At 51.3% G+C, this 17,334-nt stretch overlaps 5 protein-coding genes across 5 annotated transcripts; 3 read left to right on the top strand and 2 right to left on the bottom strand.

Moving 5' to 3' along the window:
• Positions 1–217: 217 nt before the first annotated feature.
• BDW74DRAFT_189322 (SDR family oxidoreductase) lies at positions 218–1,262 on the top strand (the record flags this gene model as incomplete). The annotated part of the gene is made up of 1 exon (XM_073731946.1): positions 218–1,262. The coding sequence occupies one exon, from the start codon at positions 218–220 to the stop codon at positions 1,166–1,168; it is 951 nt and encodes a 316-aa protein (XP_073586724.1). The 3' UTR covers positions 1,169–1,262.
• Positions 1,263–1,691: 429 nt separating this feature from the next.
• BDW74DRAFT_189324 (crossover junction endonuclease MUS81) lies at positions 1,692–3,653 on the top strand (the record flags this gene model as incomplete). The annotated part of the gene is made up of 4 exons (XM_073731947.1): positions 1,692–1,786; positions 1,845–2,014; positions 2,071–2,477; positions 2,524–3,653. 4 exons carry the CDS (start codon positions 1,692–1,694, stop codon positions 3,628–3,630), a joined length of 1,779 nt encoding a protein of 592 aa, XP_073586725.1. The 3' UTR covers positions 3,631–3,653.
• Positions 3,654–3,949: 296 nt separating this feature from the next.
• On the bottom strand, positions 3,950–6,398 carry BDW74DRAFT_148387 (putative copper resistance-associated P-type ATPase). The gene has a single exon (XM_073723700.1). The coding sequence runs from the start codon at positions 6,367–6,369 to the stop codon at positions 4,123–4,125; it is 2,247 nt and encodes a 748-aa protein (XP_073586726.1). The 5' UTR covers positions 6,370–6,398; the 3' UTR covers positions 3,950–4,122.
• A 2,487-nt stretch (positions 6,399–8,885) lies between these two features.
• On the top strand, positions 8,886–14,586 carry BDW74DRAFT_166567 (transcription factor TFIIIB subunit BRF1; the record flags this gene model as incomplete). Its single annotated transcript, XM_073726580.1, has 12 exons — positions 8,886–9,279; positions 9,333–9,541; positions 9,596–10,838; positions 12,351–12,550; positions 12,621–12,919; positions 12,981–13,251; positions 13,305–13,320; positions 13,370–13,447; positions 13,546–13,662; positions 13,714–13,852; positions 14,066–14,195; positions 14,317–14,586. The coding sequence occupies 12 exons, from the start codon at positions 8,886–8,888 to the stop codon at positions 14,584–14,586; spliced, it is 3,366 nt and encodes a 1,121-aa protein (XP_073586727.1).
• A 667-nt stretch (positions 14,587–15,253) lies between these two features.
• On the bottom strand, positions 15,254–17,333 carry BDW74DRAFT_148392 (uncharacterized protein). Its single transcript, XM_073723701.1, has one exon. The coding sequence runs from the start codon at positions 16,899–16,901 to the stop codon at positions 15,777–15,779; it is 1,125 nt and encodes a 374-aa protein (XP_073586728.1). The 5' UTR covers positions 16,902–17,333; the 3' UTR covers positions 15,254–15,776.
• Between the last annotated feature and the right edge of the window lies 1 nt (position 17,334).

Raw genomic sequence — 17,334 nt, forward strand, 5'->3', positions numbered from 1 at the left:
CGCAAGCCACTCTGCACGTCATTTCCGTCTCCGAATATCGAGTCTCGAAGATCCGGCATAAGTCCGGTCGCAGAGAACCTCGGACTTGATGCGACTGTGGAGGCATCCCCACTAGATCCATGATGAATGAGATTCTTTATCAAGGCCAAGTCTCCCAATGTTCGACAATAAGCTGATGAGCACAGTTATTTAACAGTACCGGGCATAAACCACCGCTATGCATATTCTCATCACAGGCGCTGCCGGTTTCATCGGCCAATTGCTCGCAAAAGAGCTTCTCAATGACCCTTCCTATACCCTCACCTTGACCGATATCAATGAACCACCAATTCCGGCCGGGGTCAAGTATCCTCAAAATGCGCGAACGATCACGGCGGACCTTCTCAAGGCGGCAGATACTGTGGTGGATAAATCCTTGGACGCCGTCTATGCATTCCATGGCATCATGTCATCTGGGTCGGAAGCAAACTTCGAGCTAGGCATGACTGTCAACGTCGATGCCACTCGCAATCTTCTCGAGGTCCTTCGCTCAACTTGCCCAGGAGTCAGGGTAATATACTCTTCCAGTCAAGCGGTATATGGCTTGCCGCTGCCCGAAGTGGTAGATGACACTGTTATTCCGACTCCCCAATCATCCTACGGTGCGGAGAAGATCATCTGCGAGACCCTTGTCAATGAGTACACTCGACGTGGTTTTATCACCGGCTTTACTCTTCGATTCCCTACAATCTCGGTACGGCCAGGTCGCCCAACCGCTGCAGCTTCCTCTTTCCTCTCTGGCATGATCCGCGAGCCGCTGAATGGCGAAGAGTGCGTCATTCCACTAGAAGACCGATCCTTTAAATCGTGGTTGTGCTCGCCTAAGACACTGGTCCATAACTTGATACTCACCTTGTCGCTGCCCGCCGATTCGCTGCCATCACATATTCGCCAGATCAATGTCCCCGGAATATGTGTCACTGTCCAAGAAATGATGGATGCGCTAGCAAAGATAGGAGGCGAAGACAAACTGGCTCTACTAAAGGAGAAAGAAGACCCTATACTAAGGCCAATCCTCGACTCTTGGCCGACGCGGTTTGATAACTCTCAAGCAATCTCTCTGGGGATGAAGCGCGACAGCTCGTTTGAGGAGGCAGTCAAAGACTACGAGCTTTCTCTTAGTCAGTGAAGGCATCAATCCTTCGGACACCCCTTTCTTTTTCTCCCACATTTGTACATAGCATATCATTCACCCTCTGGCCTGCATACAAAGAAGATCCACCTGTCAGAGTATCCACAGCATAAGAGACATATTATCGGCCATGTCCAGACATAGATTGTCTACTATAAATTGAACATTGTCCAAAGCCTACAATCATACAAAGTTATAGTGTCTTCATACTAACACTAAGTCCCCAGGGTCTATAGACCATGGCCTAATCGCTGCCTTGCTGCCTGGAGAAAGATGATTAAGGCACGTGACTTCGTGATCCATCGTTAGGGGCAACCACGCGTCAGTCGCGACTCCCATAGCAAAAGCATATCGTTTCAAGTATTGACGCCGTGAGATGGCAGTAAATACTCTCGTTACAAGCGCAGAGTACCTATTTTGGCCCTTGGATTCTGTCGCCTTCAATGCTGGGGCAGGAGGTACTTGGACACTTGGGTTTTGGAGTTTCTGACGCTCTTTTGGCGACTTGGCGAGCGCCACCATGAGCGATAATACTTGCGCAAACCCCCTACTCCTGGGATGGATCAAAGAGTGGTTGGATCAGGCCCGAGAACGTAATACCAAAGGTGTTACGGTGTGCGTTGACTCCCCTCATATTGCCTTACCCCATACTTGCCAACTAACAAGAAACAAGGTACAAAAAGGCATATGAGTCGATGAAGGCTTGCCCCTTGGAGTTCCAGCATCCATCAGAAGCCCAGCAACTGAACGGCCTTGGTCCGAAGCTTTGCGAACGACTCACGGATAAACTGAAGGAATACTGCAATGAGCATGGACTTCCTATGCCCGAGGATCCACGTATTGGTGAGCACAATCTGCCATTATCTTCCTCTATCGTATATGCTAAACCAGATAAACAGCGAAGGCAGGGAAGAGGAAATCTACTGATGGCGACACCGGAAGCCAACCAGTAAAGAAGACTCGGAAGCCTAAGACATATGCGCCTGCTCTACGATCTGGACCTTACGCTTTGATACTTGCCCTAGGCAATCTCGATGAGAACTCGAATCAGAGCATGACCAAGGCGCAGTTGATTGAGAAAGCGCAGCCGTATTGTGATACCTCGTTCACTGCGCCTAGTGATCCAACTAAGTTTTTCACTGCGTGGAATTCTATGAAGACATTGCTCACGAAGGAGCTCGTTTATACCCACGGGCATCCTTTGAAAAAGTATGCTCTGACTGAAGAAGGATGGGAGGTCGCGAAAGCTATCAAGAAGACGGCGCAAAAGTCAAACCAGAACACATTGTCGTTTGGTGCTCAGTTGGTAGGTTTTGCCTGTGATGCGGGAATAAGCTTACTGACTTTTGCAGGATGTAACATCAAATAACCCTAATAACGCGGAACAGGAGAGTTCTGCAAGTCACAGAGTCTCCGAAACTTTACCGAGACTGGATAATCGGTCTACCTTAGATTTCTTGGAAAACACCACAGACGACCCAACAATCACATCAATCCCTATTCCTCCAGACAGTTTTACGGTCCAACTAGTCCTTGATACTCGAGAAGTCCGGACATCCAAAGACAGAGACTACATCTCCAACGAGCTAATTCGCAAAGGCATAACCCCGGAAGTCCGCGCCCTCGAAGTTGGTGACACAATGTGGGTAGCCAAATTCCACGACCCGACCTTCCTCCGCAAGTATGGCGAAGAAGGCGACGAAATCATGCTAGACTGGATTGTCGAGCGAAAACGCCTCGACGACCTCATCGGCTCCATCAAAGACGGCCGCTTCCACGAGCAGAAGTTCCGTCTTCGCCGGTCGGGCATCAAAAACGTCATCTATCTCATTGAAGAATTCGCTGTGACGTATCATGAGTCCAATGTCGCTACTGCTCAGAAATATCATGAGATGGTTGCGTCTGCTATTGCTCAGACACAGGTGGTGAATGGGTACTTCGTCAAACGGACCAAGAACCTCGATGATACGATTCGGTATCTAGCACGCATGACATTCCTACTGAGGAATATGTACGGTGCCTCACCATCTTCCTTATCTCAGCCCTCAGATACGCCCTTTCACTCCCTTTCTCTCCTCCCAACACGCCATCTATCCCTCTCAACCTCCTACCTCGAAGCTCTCAGCACCCTCCGCACCGACAACCCTCACATCACATACGGTGTAACCTTCCCTACCTTTTGCGCGATCGCCTCCAAATCGGATGCTCTAACGCTCCGCGACATCTTCCTCAAAATGCTCATGTGCACCAAGGGAATCAGCGGAGATAAGGCACTTGAGATTCAGCGGGTGTGGCCGACGCCCCAGGCGTTCATAAGGGCGTTTGAGGAGCTGAATGATAATAAGGAGAGGGAGAACATGGTTGCGGATCGCATGGCGCATGTTATGGTGGGCAGGAAGAAGATTGCCAAAATTCTTAGTAAAAAGATCGCCGAGGTTTGGGGCGGTTTACCTGGATAGATTATAGGATACTATGCAATTGGGATCATTGATCATCTTGCTTACACCTTCTGGTTTGCATATAAGGAGGATCCGCTTGACAGAGGGTCCATGCTATTAGCCATATATAAACTACTTGGCAACAAGCCTGTCGTACCACTCCACCACAGTGACTACTATAAACTGGCCATGGTCCAAAGTCTTTATATCTGGAACATGCGAAGTAAACGACAAGGGGTAGAAGCGATTCTTGGTACCTTTTTCTACTGTACTCTATGAAGTATCGTAGACTGTGGCCATAGCCGCCGTACAGTTACTATCAAGACCAAATATATGCAAGCCAGTGGGAAGAGTTCTAGTGTGATTCTTGGGCTGTTAAGCTTAGGGTGTATAGTAGCAACATATGTAGATTCGAAAACATAGTACAAGAGGTATCATTCGCACGCATGAAAACATAAATCATGAACAAATCATAAGTGCATAACCAGGCCGCCCTTGAGGGTTCTATTCGATTCAGTCCTCTCCAGCCCGCTTGAAGCCCAGCTTATCCTTGACCCTGTCCCACACCCCGAGGACAGACTTCCACTGAACCGCCAACGCCAAACTACTACAAACAACAGAGATACTACTCAGCGCCATAGCCAGCGCCGCCCACACAGGACTAAAACGCCAGTGCTCATCAACAGTAAGCATCTCCCCCTCACGCATAGCCATTTTATGACCCGAAACGATGGGGTAAAAGACGCCCGCGGCAACAGGGACAAGGCAGAGGTTGTAGACAACCGCCCAGCCAAAGTTCATCTTGATGCGGTTGATGACGCGGCGGCTCAGCAGGGCGAGATTGAGGATCGTCGTGAGTTCCGAGTTCAGGAGGATAAAGCTGGCCGAGTTGATTGCGACATCGGAGCCAGTCGCCATGGCGATGCTGACGTCCGCGGCGGTGAGAGCGGGCGAGTCATTCACGCCGTCGCCGACGAAGGCGACGATTTGGCGGGTGCGGGATGTGTCGTTGTCTGTGTTTGCTTGGGGGTTTTGGATCTGGCGGACGAAGTCGGCTTTTCCTGCGGGGAGGGTGTTGGCTAGGACGTTTGTGCGCGGGATGCCGATTGTGGCTGCGACGGCGTGGGCGGTTGTTTCGTTGTCGCCTGTGCACATGTAGACGTTGATTTTGCGTTGTTGCAGCTTTGAGATTACGGATGCGGCGTCTGGGCGGATTGTGTCGGATATGGCGAAGACGATGGCTGGGGTGAAGTAGTGTTCTTCTGGTGATTGCGTGGTGGAGGCCATAGGGGCTGTTTCTCGGAGGCAGAGGATGGCGGTTGAGCGGCCGGTTGCTTGGTACTTGGAGAGGGTGTTGCAGAGGTAGTAGTGATCTTGATCGGGAGATGAGAGACTCTGGTATAGGCGCTGGTTGCCGACGGCGGCTTCGAACTGGCGGGTTGTGGTTGTTCCATCGCTTTCGGGTATCGACACTGTAAATCTGCCTTGCATGCCCTGTCCGGATTTCTCGTCTATTTCGGAGCTGGTAATTGATACTGACGGCTGTTCTTTGCAAAAGTCGGCTATCGCACGGGCAATTGGGTGGTTGCTGCTTTCTTCGAGTTTGCGAGCAACAGCCCAAGCAATCTGCTGAAGCTGGACATGGTCCGTAATGAAAACCTCATGGTCGGACACTTGCAGGCTGCCTCCTTCCGTCAGAGTGCCGGTCTTGTCGAAAACCATGGCGTTGAGACGGCTGGCCTCTTGGAAGGCTTCACCTCCACCTTTAACGAGAATACCATATCGTGCAGCTAGTCCGCCACCAACAAACAGTGCAGTTGGAGCAGCAAGTGCGAGGCCGCAGGGACAAGCAACGACAAAGACAGCAATGGCAAACTCAAGACTCCAGAAAGTCCAACCGCCACGGGTGACGTCCAGATAATCTGAAGGCAACGCTCCGGATTCTCCGAGAGAGACCCAGATCACGAAGGTCAGGACAGCAATAAACGTGATAGCAGGCACAAAGTGGCCCACGAGAGTATCCGCTACGCGCTGAAGCGGCGCACGTTTTCCTTGACCCTCGCGCACCACGGTAATAATTTGGTCGAGCATTGAGGAACCGCCAATGGCGGTAATCTCGAACTCGACCGGTTGGCCGACATTGACGGAGCCGGTATAGACTTGATCGCCTGCTATTTTGGACACTGGTCGCGATTCACCTGTCAACGAGCTCTCGTCAAATTGGTATGAACTCGCTCCTGTAACTTTGCCATCGGCAGGGGGTGAGGCACCATGCGGAACTCGCACTCTGTCACCGATGTCGAGGAGGTCAACGTCAATTCTCTGGACGTGGTCCGAGCCGGAGTCCACAACGAGCAGAGCTTCAGAGGGTCGTAACTTTCCGAGCGAGGCAACAGCATCACCAGCTCTACCCTTGCTGTACGCCTCCATGTATCGACCAGCAAGAATGAACAAAGTCAGGAAGACAACGGTATCAAAATACGTCGAACTGTGCATGTCCGAATGCGTTTTTATCACGGCATCCATGATGAGGATAGCGAAGGAAGAAACATAAGCTACCAATGTCCCGGCAGAAATGAGAAAGTTCATGCTACCAAATCGATAGAACCTTCGCAGCAATGGCATGCGACTTCCAGGGCGCCACAGCGTGATGATCTCTTTCGCCGCGCGAACGTGAAAGATGTCTGTACCGTAGATCATGACCGGAGTGGTCATTATGAAGAGAGCCCACTCAATGCGAGTGACGCTCCCCGACCACATTGACTGCTCCAGGTACTGCCGGATATGGTTGTCTTTTGAAACAAGGCTCATGAAGACAATGCCAATGATGAATTCAGGAATGGCTACCATCAACACAAAAAGGAACCGGGATAGAAAACGGCGTCTTTCATGGCGCTGCATCTCTCGAGATCGATCCTCGACACTTGGGGGACGATAGACCGTGGCCTTGAAGGCATCGTGGGCGCTCTCGATCTTCTCGCAGATAGTCCTCACAGTAAATGAGGGTGATTGAGGGATGTAGGTAACTTTTAGTATCGGGTACTTGGTGGATAGCATATCATCGAATTCGAGGTCGGATATCTCCTTCAGGGAGTTGAAGACCTTCTCTGGACAATGGTGGCAAAACATGCCCTCGATGCGGAACGATACAGTTCGCTTCTCAACTGCAGAGCCAGGCTCGACTGCCTTTTGGTGCACAGTGACAAGTGAAGCATCGTATCCCAAATCCTCGATTTTCTCGACGACCAAGTGCGCCTGGTCCTGATTTTCTAGCTCGACCTGAGCGCTGTGGGACATCAAGTTAACCACCGCATTGGTTACGAAAGGCAGCTCATTTAGCCCTTGAGTTACAGCCGTGGAGCATGAGCCGCATGTCATACCGCCGATGGAGATCTCTGCAATATAGCCTGGGCTCTGGCCTTCACATGACTCGATGATATTCACCGGGTTGACCTCGTCCAGCGAAGCCTCAAAACCGATGTTCTCGATCCGCTCGACCACCTCTTCTATTCTAGACCGTGGTCCGCGATAAGTCACCGTTGCACTGTTTGAAAGGAGTGTGACGGTGATATCGTCCACAAACTCAAGCTGGCGAATCTCATTCGTTATGGAATTGGAGCACGAAGCACAGCTCATTCCACCAATACTGATGCGCGCATGGAATGTCTCTACCTTTTGAGGCACTGGATCCAAGATTGATATAGTGTCATCGGCGGGTTCGGAAACTTGGGCGTTCCAGAGAAGGTGTTGAGATTTCTCATCTGTAGGCTGCTCTTCTTTTCTGCAGGCGTCGCAGTTGGCGAGATGTTTCTGCTTGTCTCCCTGACCGGCGAACGAGTGACTGATGGGAAGATAGTTGGAGTTATGAGGGATTCCAGCGTCCGTATCCAAATCGAGTATGATGGCACCTGCTGAGTTCCTGGTGGTAACATGGTGGACCTCGAACGCGGCATGAGTCAAGATCTCAGCTATCGACCGTAGCCAAGTTTCCAGTGTGTGGACGACATGCACTTCGTGAGTGAAGATTGAAACATCGATATCTGCTATGCCATGCGTCCCCGACAAGACCTGGTTGATGTAGGCGACGCAAGAAGAGCAGTGTACGTTACTGACGAAAAATGTACTGCGGTGTGTTTCAGTCGTTGGCGCCATGATGGGTGGCGACTTGTGTTCAAGGCTGCTCAGTCGGCAGCGATGACTTAGTATTGAAGAGGGAGAGACAGACAGGAGGAAGGTGACTGGAAAGGGAGATGAGAGTGATTGGGCCGTGGACGGGTTGATTTCTGTCCTTCCTAATCCGGCCAGAACAAGCTGGGAGAAGCTAGAAGGGAAGAGACTTGGGGATGTGAAGAAAAAAGGACCTGAAACTGGGATGGCGACATTGTTAAATATCTAGAGGCAACTACTTGCTATTACTCAATGAAATTGAGGGTGAATGGGCTGGAATGCGGGTTTTGTGCGGATGATGTGGATGATGTGGATGTGGATGGATGGTGGATGAGGCTAAAATGCGCACAAAACGCGCATCCAGAGATGATGCCAGAGAGGACCATGTCCCGATCTCGCCCAGCAATGCGAAATTCCTGCTTCAATTTGATAATTGGATAAACAATGTGTCTGGGGTAGACATGGCCACTGTCTAAACAGAAATTAAAGGGAGAGAGATGAGACCCAGCGAGAATCGAACCAGGCAGCTTCCAGTGGCTCACGTACGGATAATCTTTCGGCCATGGTCGGTCGCTCCTGCCACTCCACCATCGACTCAAGAAGAATTTTCCTTTTCTCAACCTACTGCATCTGATAATATCAACTGCCTTCTTTCCTCATCCTCATCATCTTGCTCCATTCCATACTTCCAAGGTTGCTAAAAGCTGCTCTCGCTTGTCGTTCCCTCGAAGAACTGCTTTTGTTTGTTTGAATTTACCTTGTGAACCTGCCCTTCTCCCCGTCTGTATCCGAATACTGCCTTTGATTCCCAAGCCTCTCGGAGAAATCTGAAAATTACCCGCCACATCTCATCAGTCCTCTCATTCGTTTCCTACCTGCAGCGGAACTATATCCCGGGGCATCACATTCAGACTATGCTCTAGTTCCTGCCACTACTCAGTGGTCGACATGGAATGATAATATAAACGAGTCATATCTTCCACGACCATTTATTCTCCCATGCGGCAGCTTTGCACCGAGGTGTTTGAAACTTTATAGTATACTCAACCCCTATATCATAACCTAATACGCTGCACTACCTGCCGTGCCTCATGTCTGCGAGACCCGGAATGCGTCCGGCCGTTCCCCCGCGAGGCCCTAAGCCGCCTGTTGGACGGCTGGCCAGTCTGAAATCACCCGGTGCTACGGCCATTAGGCGTCCCCAGCCAGTTGCACGGCCTCAGCCGGCAAAGCCAACCACCCACCCCAAGACTACCACATGCCCTAATCCGAGCTGTCCTGCCCCTCAAATTATCGAGGATGACGGTCAGAAGGTCTGTTCGGGGTGTGGTACGGTTGTCAGCGAGGCCAACATTGTTTCCGAGGTCACGTTTGGTGAATCCGCCTCTGGTGCTGCCATTGTCCAGGGTTCATTCGTCGGCGAAGATCAAACACACGTTCGCAGTCATGGCCCCGGATTTCAGCGTGGGGGTATGGAGAGCAGAGAGATGACAGAGCAGAACGGTATGTACTTGACTTTGCTGATTTATTCCGATTGGACAAGCTAACAAACATAGGAAATCGTTATATAAACCAGTTGGCACGTGCTTTGACCATCCCAGAGAGTGCTTCGAAAGCTGCTGGCCAGGTCTTCAAACTCGCTGTCGGCCTCAACTTTATTCAAGGTCGTCGGACTAAGACGGTTGCTGCCGTGTGCCTTTATATCGCATGCCGTCGCCAAGACGGCAACACAGTCATGTTGATTGATTTTGCAGATGTTCTCATGGTGAGTGCACCAGTTGTAGAGCGCAACCAGGAATCATTGCTAACTGGCTCTCAGATCAACGTCTTCAAGTTAGGACGTACATACAAAGCTCTCCTGGACGAACTTCGCTTGGGCGGCAACGTTTTTCTGATGAATCCCATCGATCCGGAGAGCCTGATCTACCGATTTGCGAAACAGCTAGAATTCGGGCCCTCTACCATGCAAGTGGCTAGTGAAGCTGTGCGCATCGTGCAGCGCATGAACCGTGATTGGATGACCACCGGTCGACGCCCTGCAGGTATCTGTGGAGCCGCCCTGATCCTCGCAGCCCGGATGAACAACTTTCGCCGCACCGTCCGCGAAGTGGTTTACGTTGTGAAAGTGACGGAGATCACCATCAGCCAACGATTAAATGAGTTTAGCTCCACTGAGAGCGGAGAACTGACGGTCGATCAATTCCGCTCTGTGCAGTTGGAAAATACGCATGATCCGCCGTCGTTCACTAGAGCCAGGGAGGGCAGGAAGCCACCCCGCAGTGTGAAGACAAAGGCGGCGGAAACCGCGGCTGAGATTGAGGAGGACGTAAAGGAGCCCGAAGAGCCAGAGGTACTGCCAAGACGCGTGGACGCAGATGGTTTCACAATCCCCAACTTGCCAATCGACCCGGCTCTGATACAAGCGGATAAAGACAGCGTGTCTTCCGCTGCCGTTGGTGGGCCGGAGGATTCTACGGCCCCTTTAGCAAAATGTCGCACCAAGGGAAATGGCCGCCCGAAATTACCCTCGCCCTCCGCTGAACAGGTGGCATCGGAAGAGGCACTGGAAAACGAAATGTCCGAATATCTGGCCAGCGGATCGAACATGATTGAAAGCATCGAAGGCGGGCCAGTCCCGCCGAAGAAGGTGGTATCCGATAGCCCCGATATTGACGAGGCGGAATTTGAGTCAGACCCCGAAGTCTCCAACTGTTTGCTCGCGCCTCATGAAGTCGAGATCAAGGAGCGCATTTGGGTTCATGAAAATAAGGATTACCTACGTACACAGCAAGCCAAAGCGCTGAAAAGGGCTTTGAAAGAAGCTGATACCCTGCCCGGCGACCGTAAGCCGCGGAAGCGTCGCAAGGGCAGGCTGGGAGACGTTCGTTACCTCGAAGGCGAGGGAGAAGACGGAGACGGTAGAAGTACCCGGGCGTCTACGCCGGCAGAAGCTACGCGTCGGATGCTGGAACGGAGAGGCTTTAGTAAGAAGATCAACTATCGCCTTCTTGAGACGTTATTTGGCGAAGAGGAAGGTGGTGAAGCCGCCAAGCTGGGCGAAGGTGGCAGCCGGAGTCGCAGCCAGAGTGTGGTTTCTGGGCGCAGCGCCAGTATTGACCCTGAAGGGGCGAAACGGCCAAGATTCCTTGGGACTGCTTCGACACCCACAAAGACAGCTAGAGATTCAACACCGGCCGCGGGTCCGAAATCCGCTCCTGTTGAAGACCCGGCACAACGCAGAGTTCCTGCTGCGAAGCCCGAGGGTAACGTTCCTACTGATCTATCAGCTGAGGTTTTGGGATCTGCGCCGGCGGAACCAGAAGCTGTTGACCCAGATGATTTAGGCAACGACTATGATGACGACGAGGGCGACGAGGAGGATGGTGTCGATGCTGCATTCTCCGGCCAGTACGGCGACTATTATGATGATGGCAGTGACTACGACTATGATGATTAGACCCGGCATTTGACTTAGATAGCCAGGGAACCCAGGTTCCGCGCTACCCTCGAGAATAGATCATGTCAAGCTGCTGCTGATCCCTTTCCCCTACGCTCGCACTGGCCTCCTAGACTCAGATCAAACTTTATACCCCTGGATAGACACCAAACCGAGTCATTGCTGCTACAACCTCCCTCCTAAAATAGATTCGTACTTGATCAGCAGCTCTCGGTCCATACCTGCTATATCCACTATCACCCTGGGACTAGTCCCAGCTTGGATACTGCAGCGTATCCTTCGCCAACGTTCATTGCTATGTCAGGCGAGGATTACCCTACTATGGAACAAGGGGCGACTGGGTACGATATCACATCCCAGGCACAGAAGGTCAAGTCCTTCAGTTCGCTCATCAACCGAAGGCTTCAGCCACTAGGTGGCCTGCAGTTGAGACCTCGGACTTGCCTCATGATCTAACGGCGCTCTTCAATATCTCCGGCATGGGTCCCCGTATAAGATCGATTTTGTCTCGTGCATCATCGGCCTTGAGTCACTGCCGGCCGTATCTCACGAGGAATGTGCAGGGACGACGTCCCACTATACAGAATGCAGAAACAGGGCTTTGCAGTGACCGGGCCCTGGCAGCATCTGCTGACTCTGCCTCCTTTTCTCGTGTCTTTGGCCAAGGTGGGATACCCGGGTTACCCGCAGAGGTTGGTATGAAGGACAGCCAAGGTCAGCCAGGCCAAGGTACAATGGTTCCCCGCTGGCACAAAATACATCCCACGGGCAATTCGGGTATACCCTGCAGATCCCCCGGCCTGGTCTTGGGTCTATAAGCCCTATGTTTGCTTGATAAATAGGCAATCCCGGGAGCCGTGCACATGTTACACTCTTCGGTTCATTTTGATTCACGGCCGATCAGGAACCTCTAGAGTGCCCATTGATCAATACTTTTGTTTTTATATTTTTCAACAGAGTGATGGCGAAGCTTGAGATGTACGGCAGAGGGCTAGGCCTTCGGATGGCCATTCTGTTCACTTGCCTCACGGCATTCGTTCTGTTCGGTAGGTAGGAGAGGCCTTGGAACAGCAGTCAAGGCACGGCAGGCTAATCTCGCTATTACCCCGACTTTTAGGTTACAACCAAGGGGCTATTGCGAGTGTCCTTGAGAATGAAGACTTTCGCCGTGTCGTGGGCCATCCCAGCTCTGCTGTCCTGGGAGTGATTGTGGGCATCTACAACATCGGCTGTTTGGCCGGCACTGCAGCAGCCTTCATGACAAGTGACCGCCTCGGATTTCGAAAGTCCATGTGGATCGCCATGGGCTTTCTCATGGTGAGTATCTCATCTCGAATGAATGCTGCCTATCAGGCGAGGCGAAGAATTCCGCTAACACCAGGAGCAGATTGGGGCGATCCCACAAGCATGCGCCTATTCTAGGGCTCAAATGCTTGCATCACGCTTTGTTGGCGGGATCGGCACCGGAATCATGACCTCGATCGTACCGGTGTACCAGTCTGAGCTTTGTGAAGCGCGGAATCGAGGAATGTACGTGTGCAGCCAACCTCTCTCCGTCGGTGTAGGCATCTCGGGTGCTTACTGGTTCGTTTACGGAATGAGCTTTGCCCCTGGATCGATCGCCTGGAGACTCCCTATCGCTGCACAGATGGTCTTCATTATCATCGTGGCCATTCTTGTTGCTGGGTAAGTGTGACTCTTACATACCAACTGAACCTTGGGTCTTCGCTAACTGGCGGACTTAAAGACTACCGGAAAGCCCTCGATGGCTCTGCCGTAAAGGTCTGAGCGAGGAGGCTGTGCGAGTCCTCTGTGACTTTTATGATAGGCCCGAGAATGACTCTAAAGTTGTTAACGATGCGGAGGGGATCTTCAGGGCCACTGAACTCGACAGCCTTCGGGGCGAGTACAAGTGGTCCCAAGTGTTGAAGAAGGACGAGATCCAAACTGGCCGGCGAGTCTTGCTGGCCTATGGGTTGCAGTTCATCAACCAGATGGGAGGTGTCAACCTCATCGTCGTGAGTATTTCCAAAACAGGATAGACGTTCAAACACGACTAACGTACATGCAGTCTTATGTCACAACAGGTACCCAGCCCAGATGCCAGCCTCCCAAACTCTCACTGACAATTGTCAGTGCTGCAACATAACGTTGGCCTAGAACCCAAGACCAGCTTACTTCTAGGAGGAGTGATTCAAGTCATGTTTGTCATTGGTAAGTCCTTACTATCTATCCTCGCCTCGTCCAACTATGCAGCACACCGTCCATCCCACGCTCGTTCAAGCTAAGCGGCGGAATTCGCCAACAACCAGGTTCCTTCTATCCGACTTTCTATTCCGATCGCCTTGGCCGGAAGAAACCGATGATGTGGGGATCCTTCGGTATGTTCATCTGCATGATGATGATCTCCATTCTTCTGTCCTTCAAAGGTTAGTCATTGCCCAATTTCAACCGTAACCCTAACTAATGGCTCTGCCCAGGATCACCACAAGAAAAGCCCGCGGGCTGCGCTTCAGTCGCATTCTTCTTCCTCTTCATGCTCATTTTCGGAGCTTCCACAAACTGCGTGCCCTGGGTGTACGGACCCGAACTCCTGCCCATGCACGTCCGCACAAAAGGGTAAGTGAAGTCACTTAGCTGACCTCACCTTCGCAATTCATCCGGCCAAATCCCATCCGAGCATTCCTCAGCCTTGTCCAGACCACCCCTTGCAAGTTGCCCGGAGACACATGGCATTGGCCAGTGCAACGCTGTCTTTGTCATCCTCGGCGGCAATCCAATGCCATGCCCCATTGTGATTTGATCTGGCCCTAACAAAGTCCAATGTAACAGGAACGCCATCGGAATCTCGGCAAACTGGCTGTGGAATTTCTTCGTCGCCATGATTGGCCCAACCCTCATCACCGATCTCGAATGGAAGGGGTACCTTATTTTCATGTGTCTGAATCTGGTTTTCCTTCCGGTACGTTTTCTTCCCAGCCTTCACCAGATATGAGCATCCCCCGTACACCACACCTGGCTCGCGAACTACGTACTCCGTATTCTTGGCCACAAAAACAAGAAAATGAACTAACAGTAAGCAGATCCTTTACCTCTACTACCCCGAAACAGCAAACCTCAGCCTCGAGGAAATCGACTCCCTCTTCATGGTCAAGGGCGCCAGCCACAGCTCCAGCTCCACTCCCAGCGCTACCGGAAGCACCAACTCAGACGATGATCCTGCTTCTGCTGTGGCTGAGATCAAGGGCACGGCTACGGTCAAGGCCCAGAGCCAAGCGCAGGCGCCGCCGCAACTGCATATTTCTGAAAAGTTCTCCGAGAAGCAGGGTGGTGGCTCGTTTCCTTCGGTTTGAGGTGCAGCGCTCTAGGTGAGTACATAAGTACGTACTCACTTATGGAATTGGGACTTCTTCATCTGTGCGCATGAAGCGGATGGCGAATGAGGTTCTGCGGGTGTATAAAGTACGTTTTGTTGCGGCCGTCGAGCTTTCGAAAAGGTCAAGGTCAGGTCAGATAGGGGATAGAGTATAGCAGGTGTTGGAAGGTATCTCAACACGTTGAGATTCGCGTTGGTCTTACGATAAAAAACACATGTCCACATGTCTATGATATGTCATGGTTCGGTTCGTTTCGGTTGGCTAGCTTTGCGTTTGATGCGGGAGTCGTCGGGGTCTATGTCTGGGTAGGCAATTTATGGTGCTGGGGGTTCAAAAGCTGCAAGTACACAACAATACAGACTGGTACTCGGGTGGATATGGATAGGTTAGGTAGATGCATTAGTTAGCTGGTATGGTAGTTCATGGGAAACAATTATATTTATTTTTATACTAGACAGCACAAGGGGTTAGTGCCTATAGCATCAGCGAATTCTTGTCAGCTTAAAGGTTATGAGGCGAGATTATATATGTTGGTCTTGTGATCTTTCGGTTGTTTCTAGGGCCTAACAGGTCACAGCCAAATCTATTGTTTACCACCTAAATTCCCATTACAAGTATAAAGAAGAATTGTTAATGCATATAATCACAGCTCAAATCTTTCTCTCATTGACTTTTCTTTCTCTTATGTATGCATATAGTTGTAGCTGTGTCTGTCCTGCTGCTCATGACATGACAGCGGGCATAACGATAATCGTAGTCAATACATACTGGCAAGACCGAAAAGTGAAGAATAAAAGAAATCAAAGGAAGAAAACCAAATGAGACCCTTGTACCAACTGACCATGACCGAGCCTAGTCGTTGTCCTGACGCCGAAAACCCAGTATGAAAACAAGAACGCGAAAGTAAAAGTAATAAGCAAAAAGGAAAAAGAAAATAGATTGCACAAACATTTTGTCGTTAGATATCTTTACGACAGCGAGAGCGAAAAAGCTGGCAATGTTGAGATCAGTAAAACAAATATGTTGCAGAAATACAAGTTGAGCGATGTCGTTCGAAGAGATGGTGATTATCGTTCGTTGTCGCGGTGTGCGTCGTCTCTTGCGGCGCATTACGTCGAGCGAGTCGTTGGAAAAGTCGAAGATGAAGAGACGTGAACGGATGCTGTTCAGACATCAATGTCCATGCCCGTCCCCAGTTCCATGCCATTAGTCAATCCGACACTGGCCGGCTGAGCAGTCATGGTCTGAAGTAGAGGGAGGCCCGTTTCTGCCGGGTTCGTTCCCAAGACATTCTGTCCTTGCAGTGTGGGCGACTTGTCCGAAGCATTAAGGATCTGTGTGCCTTCAAAGACAATCGGCGAGGATTGGAGGTTGCAGAGACAACCCTCCCATGACGAGGCGACGAGTTGACCTTGAGTGAGATCGTCATTGAAGAGATAGAATGCAAGAAGTTGAGCAGGGCCGGAGAAGGGAGTCATTGGCCGCGCGGCAACGAGATAGGCGTTGAGTGCGCGGTTCTTCATGAGGATCTGGGCATCAGAGAGGTATTGCGAGAATTGGCGGTCAATATACTTCTTCCAGCCGCGCACGGCAGCAGCCATATCATTGTCATCGGCTTTGACGCATTGCCAGCTAATTCCGAGCAGTCGAGTAGCGTCATCAACCATGGGTTCCCCAGAGGAGAAAGGGTTCGAGCGGGCTGATGACGCATTGAGAATACGGCGGTTGTCATCGCTGTCATATTCTTGAAGTTGCCGTTGGATTCTAGACGAGGCAATGTCATCGAGGCTAGGAGCCGAGGGATCAAGACGCTGCGACTTGCGGCTCGCTTGAGAGGATGAGCTGGCTTGTGATGGGGTGGATTTTGCAGCGGCTACGGCTCTTTCATATTCTTCCTCATACCAGGTCCCTGTTTGACTTTCGGCAGAAAGCGCCATCCCGGTGCGAGGGTTGAGCAGAGTCATGCCTTCTCCGTAGATTGGTTCTTCCACAGGCGCCGGAGGAGCGATTGGGATTTTTATAGTGGAATCACTGGGAGCATCCTCGGCGGCAACATCATCGCGCGATCTCTTGCGAGACGGCTTGTTGTTGGTTGTGAGACTTGATGAGACCGAGGTACCGAATGAGTTCACCCCGGTATTGAAGGCATTCGAGAACGGAGGTCGAGAACTGACTCCGGCTGAGGCATTCAGCATCGGCTGACGAGGGAATTGACGAAAGGCATGGTCCTGGGGAGGCGATTGGATCATTGTAGGGCCATCGCGGAAGGAGTTGAGAAGCATTGGACACATGTTGGTGGACGGATCGACGGTAGAGTCGGACGCGGTTAGCTATCGAGATTGCGACAAGCACGCGACAAACCGATCTGTGGAGTCAAGTGAGCTAGACAACAAGTTAGAAGCACCTATTGGTTGTGGAGTCTCGACTATCTGGTCGTGATAGGGAAATCGATAGATGTAGCGGAGAGGAAGGGTGGTAAAGGACGAGATGAAGAGGTGGTATGTATGAGGCTGGACAGGTGAGGTAAAGTAAAGTAGAGAGGATGGAGGGTACGGAGTTTGTAGTTGAGGTAAAGGATGTGACAAACAGAGTGAAAGAAGGGTGAGGAGGGACAAAGACGGAAGTTAAAAGCGGAGGTGAAGAGGAGAAGAGGAGAAGAGAGGAAGAGACGCGTGAGAGCAAGGAAGCGAAAGAAGAGGCTGACGGATGCGGACGAGAGTCGCT

Source organism: Aspergillus multicolor, assembly GCF_047715735.1.
Source record: "Aspergillus multicolor strain CBS 133.54 unplaced genomic scaffold BDW74scaffold_5, whole genome shotgun sequence".
Taxonomy (NCBI): Eukaryota; Fungi; Ascomycota; class Eurotiomycetes; order Eurotiales; family Aspergillaceae; genus Aspergillus; species Aspergillus multicolor.

What these genes read in the sequence shown, in the direction of transcription:
- BDW74DRAFT_148392 (XM_073723701.1), bottom strand. Translation starts at nt 16,901, where the DNA reads ATGTGTCCAATGCTTCTCAACTCCTTCCGCGATGGCCCTACAATGATC.
- BDW74DRAFT_148387 (XM_073723700.1), bottom strand. Translation starts at nt 6,369, where the DNA reads ATGTGGTCGGGGAGCGTCACTCGCATTGAGTGGGCTCTCTTCATAATG.